The sequence below is a fragment of the Patagioenas fasciata genome, chromosome 2 (genome assembly GCF_037038585.1).
Source record: "Patagioenas fasciata isolate bPatFas1 chromosome 2, bPatFas1.hap1, whole genome shotgun sequence".
NCBI lineage: Eukaryota > Metazoa > Chordata > Aves > Columbiformes > Columbidae > Patagioenas > Patagioenas fasciata.
Genome location: NC_092521.1, coordinates 1,345,032 through 1,351,509, shown reverse-complemented (window position 1 = coordinate 1,351,509; position 6,478 = coordinate 1,345,032). Strand labels below are relative to the sequence as shown.

Below are 6,478 nucleotides of genomic sequence, written 5' to 3'. Positions count from 1 at the left end.
GAATACAGGAGTTGTATAGGGTTATAGGAGCCCTAAAGATCTATAGGAGCTCTATGAAATAGAACACCCGTATAGAACTATAGGAGCACCCAGGGGTGCAGAAACCTGATGGGATGCGGGAACCCTATAGAGCCATAGGAACCATAGAGAGCTATAGGAGCCCATGGGGTGCAGAAACCCTATAGAGCTATAGGAACCATAGAGAGCTATAGGAACCCTTGGGCTGCAGGAGCCCTATAGAGGTATAGGAACCATAGACAGCTATAGGTGCCCTATAGGGTTTAGAAACCTCATGGGATATGAGGACCTATAGAGCTATAGGAGTTGCATAGAACTATAGGGTGCAGCCCTTCGCAGGGGTGTGGGGACGCTATAGGGTGTCTGGCCCATATAGAGCGCATGTCCGCCATAGGGCAGCCCCTATAGGGTCGACCCCACCCGGGGGGACACCCCAGGACCCCCCTCGCCCCAAAAGGGACCCAGGCGCCCGGGCGGCGAGCACTGGAGGACTGTGTTCTCGTTGGTTGGAGGCCCAGAGCGGCCCGCGCGGGGCCGCTCTAGCGCGCGCTTCCGGCCTCTCTCTGGTGGGACTTCCGGAACCGCGTGCGGAGAAACGGCGGTAAGAGGGCGAGAGGGGGAAAATGGGGGAAAATTGGGAAAAATGGGGGAAAATGGGGGAAATTGGGGGGTGGGGGGTGATGGAGGGTGCAGGGGGGAAATGTGGGGGGAGATCGGGGGGTTGGGGGGAGTGTGGGGCGGGAGATGTGGGGCTGAGGGGCCTGTGGGCCGGGGGGGGCCCACGGGTGTGGGGGGGATGTGGGGTTTGGGGGGGTTTGTGAGTTTTTTGGGGGGGTCGTGGGATCTTGGGGGGGTTGTGGGATCTTGGGGGGGGCTGAGGGACTTGGGGGGATGTGGGATGTTGGGGGTCTGAGAGATTTTGGGGGGCAATGTGGGGATTGGGGGCGCAGAGGGGCTTGGGGGGGATATGAAGTTTTGGGGGGGCTGAGGATTCTATGGAGGGGTTGAAGGTGTTGAGGGGCTGAGGAATGGGGGGGGATGTGGGATCTATGGGGGGGATGTGGGGTTTTGGGGGGGACTGATGGGTTTGGAGTGGCTGAAGGGTTTGGGGGTCTATGGGGTTTTGGGGGGCTGAGGGATTTTGGAGGGGAATGTGGGGTCTGGGGGGGCTGTGGGGTTTTGGGGGGGCTGTGAGATCTATGTGGGGAGCTGAGGGATCTATGGGGGGAGCTGTGGGGTTTTGGGGCGGGCTCTGGGATCTATGGGGGATCTGAAGTTTGGGGGCGCTGAGGGGTCTGTGGGGGGGCTGTGGGGTTTTTGGGGGGGGCTGTGGGATCTATGGGGGGATCTGAAGTTTGGGGGGGGCTGTGGGGTTTTCGGGGGGTCTGTGGGATATATGGGGGAGCTGTGGGGTTTTGGGGGGGGCTGTGGGGTCTATGGGGGGATATGAAGTTTGGGGGGGCTGAGGGATCTATGGGGGAGCTGTGGGGTTTTGGGGGGCGCTGTAGGCTTTTGAGGGGGGCTGAGGGATCTATGGGGGGTACGAAGTTTGGGGAGGGCTGTGGGATCTATGGGGGAGCTGTGGGGTTTTGGGGGGGGCTGTGAGATTTATGGGGGGGCTGAGGGATCTATGGGGGGATATGAAGTCTGGGGGGGGCTGTGGGATCTATGGGGGGGCTGTGGGGTTTTGGGGGGGCTGAGGGATCTATGGGGGGGCTGAGGGGTCTATGGGGGGCTATGAAGTCTGGGGGGGGTTGTGGGGTCTATGGGGGGGCTGTGTGGTCTATGGGGGCGGGATATGAAGTTTTGGGGGGCTGTGGGATCTATGTGGGGGTTTGAAGAGGTTGGGGGGGGGCTGAGACATTGGGACCCTCAAACTCCAGTGAAATTTAAGGGGGGGGGCGGGCAGAACCTCTTCAAAATCAGGGACCTCTTGGGGTGCCGGGACCCCCCAAACGGGGGGTCCCGGCACCCCAAGAGGTCCCTGATTTTGCCTCTTAGTATTTCTGATTGATTTTTAAGGGGGGGGCACCCCAAAAATCGGGGGGGGCGCCATGTACGCCGTGTACAAACAAGCCCACCCCCCCACGGGGCTGGAATTCGCCATGTTCTGCAACTTCTTCTCCAACGCCGAACGCAATTTGGTGGTGGCCGGGACCTCCCAGCTCTATGTTTATCGCCTCAACCACGATTGCGAGGTCACAAACCCCCCCAAAAACCCCCCAATACATCCCCCCCCCCCCCCCAACCCCACTTATTTTTTGGGGGGGGGGGGTTAATATTCCTCTCTTTCCCCTCACAGACTAAAGGAGACAGAAACACCGGTGAGCAACGTGAATTCAAACAGCTCTCCCCCCCAGCTTTATTACACAGACCCCCCCACTTCAGGCTTATTTTAGGGGTACCCCCCCCTTTTATTTTGCCCCCCCAACAGAGGGTAAAGGACACAAAGAGAAGCTGGAGCTCATGGCCTCCTTCTCCTTCTTCGGCAACGTGATGTCCATGGCCAGCGTGCAACTGGCGGGGGCCAAGCGCGATGCGTTGCTCCTCAGCTTCAAAGACGCCAAAGTACGGTGGGGACCCCCCCAAAAAGCCTGCGGGGGACCCCCCCACACCCTGCAGGGTCCCCCAGGGGTTGAGGGGGGGGTGTGGGTTTTGGGGGGGCTGTGAGATCTTGGGGGGGTGAGAGATTTTGCGGGGAAATGTGGGGTGTGGGGGGGCTGAGGAACGTGGGGGGATGTGGGATCTATGGGGGGGATGTGGGGTTTTGGGGGGGACTGATGGATTTGGAGAGGCTGAAGGGTTTGGGGGTCTATGGGGTTTTGGGGGGGCTGAGAGATTTTGGGGGGCAATGTGGGGATTGGGGGGGCTGAAGGGTTTGAAGGGGATATGAAGTTTGGGGGGGGCTGAGGGTTCTATGGGGGGTTGAAGGTTTTGGGGGGGCTGAGGAACGTGGGGGGATGTGGGATCTATGGGGGGGATGTGGGGTTTTGGGGGACTGATGGATTTGGAGGGGCTGAAGGGTTTGGGGGTCTATGGGGTTTTGGGGGGGCTGAGAGATTTTGGGGGGCAATGTGGGGATTGGGGGGGCTGAAGGGTTTGGGGGGATATGAAGTTTTGGGGGGGCTGAGGGTTCTATGGGGGGTTGAAGGTTTTGGGGGGGCTGAGGAACGTGGGGGGATGTGGGATCTATGGGGGGGATGTGGGATTTTGGGGGGGACTGATGGATTTGGAGAGGCTGAAGGGTTTGGGGGTCTATGGGGTTTTGGGGGGGCTGAGAGATTTTGGGGACAATGTGGGGATTGTGGGCGCAGAGGGGTTTGAGGGGGATATGAAGTTTTGGGGGGGTTGAAGGTTTTGGGGGGAAATGTGGGGTGTGGGGGGATGTGGGATCTGTGGGGGGGATGTGGGGTTTTGAGGGGGACTGATGGAGGGGCTGAAGGGTTTGGGGGTCTGTGGGGTTTTGGGGGGCCTGTGGGGTCTATGGGGGTGCTGAAAGATTTTGGGGGGCAATGTGGGGATTGGGGGGGCTGAAGGGTTTGGGGGGGATATGAAGTTTTGGGGGGACTGAGGGATCTATGGGAGGGTTGAAAGTGTGAGGGGGCTGAGGAATGGGGGGGGATGTGGGATCTATGGGGGGGATGTGGGGTTTTGGGGGGACTGATGGATTTGGAGGGGCTGAAGGGTTTGGGGGTCTATGGGGTTTTGGGGGGGCTGAGGGATTTTGGGGGGCAATGTGGGGATTGGGGGGGCTGAAGGGTTTGAGGGGGATATGAAGTTTTGGGGGGGTTGAAGGTGTTGGGGGGGGGATGTGGGATCTATGGGGGGGATGTGGGGTTTTGGGGGGGACTGATGGATTTGGAGGGGCTGAAGGATTTGGGGGTCTTTGGGGTTTTGGGGGGGCTGAGGGATTTAAGGGGGGGGCTGTGGGGTCTATGGGGGGGCTGTGGGGTTTTGGGGAGGCTGAGAGGTTTGGGGGGGATGCGGGGTCTGGGGGGGGTGCTGAAGAGTTTTAGGGGGCGATGTAGGGGTTTTGAGAGGGGTGAGGTCTGGAGGGGCTGAGGGATTTTGGGGGTGACTGATGGGTTTGGGGGGCTGTGGGTTTTTTGGGGGGGGCTGAGGGATTTGGGGGGAGGGAATGTGGGTTCTGGGGGGGCTGTTTTGGTGGTTTGGGGGGGTTGACGATGGTGCCTTCCCAGCTCTCCGTGGTGGAGTACGACCCCGGCACCCACGACCTGAAGACTCTTTCCCTTCACTACTTCGAGGAGCCGGAGCTGCGGGTGGGTTATGAGCTCAAAACATGAACTTTTGGGGTTGTTTTCTCGCGGGGGGGTCATTTCGGGTTCATTTTAGGTCCCTCCAAGTGAAATGTGACCTCTAGGAGGTGGGGGGCGGGTTTATTGTTTGCTATGGGGGGGGTGCTGAGCTGAACCCGCCACGGTGCGAACGTTCTGGGTTCTGCAGCCCCCAAACCCCCCCAGGGACCCAAGAATCCCCCCAGAGACCCAGTGACCCCCCCAGAGACCCAGTGAACTCCTCAGGGACTTAAGAACCCCCCTCCCAGACCCAGTGATCCCCCCACAATGACCCAAGAACCCCCCCAGACCCAGTGACACCCCCCATGGCCCTGAGAATCCCCCCAGGGCCCCAAGAACCCCCCCAGACCCAGTGACACCCCCCATGGCCCTGAGAATCCCCCCAGGGCCCCAAGAACCCCCCCAGACCCAGTGACACCCCCAGGGACCCAGGAACGCCCCCCAGACCCAGTGACCCCCCCAGGGCCCCAAGACCCCCCCACAAACCCTGTGACCTCCCCAGGACCCCAAGAACCCCGCTCCCAGACCCAGTGACACCCCCACCCAGGGCCCTGAGAACCCCCCAAGGCATCAGTGACCCCCCCAGGGCCCCAAGAACCCCCCCAAGGCCCCAATGACCCCCCAGGGCCCCAAGAACTGCTCCCCCAGACCCAGTGACTCCCCCAGGGCCCTAAGATTTCCCCCCAGGGACCCAAGACCCCTCCCAGACCCAGTGACCCCCCCCAGGGACCCAAGAACTGCTCCCCCAGGGACCCAAGACCCCCCCAGACCCAGTGAACCCCCCCAGGGACCCAAGACCCCCCCTAGACCCAGTGACCCCCTCAGGGCCCTAAGAAGCCCCCCTAGGGACCCAAAACCCCCCCAGACCCAGTGAACCCCCCAGGGACCCAAGAACCCCCCCCAGGGACCCAAGAACCTCCCCCCAGACCCAGTGAGCCCCCCATGGCCCTGAGAACCCCCCCAGGGACCCAAGAACCCCCCCAGGCCCAGTGACTCCACCATGGCCCTGAGAACCCCTGCCAGGGCCCCAAGAACCGCCCCCCCAGACCCAGTGACCCCCCCCTAGGGCCCCAGTGACCCCTCCAGGGCCCCAAGAACCGCTCCCCCAGACCCAGTGACCCCCCCGGGGCCCCAGTGACCCCCCCAGGGCCCCAAGAACCGCCCCCAGACCCAGTGACCTCCCCCAGGGCCCTAAGAATCCACCCCAGGGACCCAAGACCCCCCCCCCAGACCCAGTGAACCCCCCCAGACCCAGTGACGCCCCCAGGGCCCTAAGAACCCCCGCCCAGGGACCCAAGACCCCCCCAGACCCAGTGAACCCCCCAGGGACCCAAGAACCCCCCCAGGCCCAGTGACGCCCCCGGGGCCCTAAGAACCACCTCCCAGGGACCCAAGAACCCCCCCCAGACCCAGTGACCCCACCATGTCCCTGAGAACCCCCCACCCAGGGCCCCAAGAACTCCCCCAGACCCAGTGACACCCCTAGGGCCCCAGTGACCCCCCCAGGGCCCCAAGAACCCCTCTGTCATGACCCAGTGACCCCCCCCAGGGCCCCAAGACCCCCCCAAGGCCCTAGTGACCCCCCCATGGCCCTGAGAACCCCTCCCCAGGGACCCAAGACCCCCCCAGACCCAGTAACCCCCCCCAGGGCCCTAAGAACCCCCCCCAGGGACCCAAGACCCCCCCAGACCCAGTGAACCCCCCAGGGACCCAAGAACCCCCCCCAGACCCAGTGACCCCACCATGGCCCTGAGAACCCCCCACCCAGGGCCCCAAGAACCTCCCCCCAGACCCAGTGAGCCCCCCATGGCCCCAAGAGCCCTCCCCAGACCCAGTGACCCCCGCTCAGGTCCCCAGTGACCCCCCCAAGGCCCCAGTGACCAGATCCTATAGAAACCATTCCCTAAACTCTCCCTCCCCTACTTAAAGGACCCGGAGCCGCGAGCGGGTTTTGACCCCCAATGAAGAACATTTTGGGGGTTCTTTTCTCTCGCGGGGGGGTCCCTAAAACGTTTCCCCCCCCCCGCCCCGCAGGACGGGTTTGTGCAGAACGTGCACATCCCGCGGGTGCGCGTGGACCCCGACGGGCGCTGCGCGGTGATGCTGATCTACGGCACGCGCCTCGTGGTGCTGCCCTTCCGCAG

The 6,478-nt window shown here is 62.7% G+C and overlaps 1 protein-coding gene across 1 annotated transcript in view; it reads left to right on the top strand.

Annotated features, from left to right (window-relative positions):
• Positions 1 to 580: 580 nt before the first annotated feature.
• Positions 581 to 6,478, top strand: part of CPSF1 (cleavage and polyadenylation specific factor 1) — a 63,353-nt gene continuing 57,455 nt past the window's right edge. The window contains exons 1-6 of the mRNA XM_065830943.2: positions 581 to 619; positions 2,041 to 2,216; positions 2,321 to 2,342; positions 2,453 to 2,586; positions 4,218 to 4,298; positions 6,369 to 6,478. The exon at positions 6,369 to 6,478 is cut by the window's right edge and continues 42 nt beyond it. Coding sequence (XP_065687015.2) covers positions 2,073 to 2,216; positions 2,321 to 2,342; positions 2,453 to 2,586; positions 4,218 to 4,298; positions 6,369 to 6,478 — 491 coding nt within the window. The 5' untranslated portion in view covers positions 581 to 619; positions 2,041 to 2,072. The remainder of the gene's footprint in view (positions 620 to 2,040; positions 2,217 to 2,320; positions 2,343 to 2,452; positions 2,587 to 4,217; positions 4,299 to 6,368) is intronic.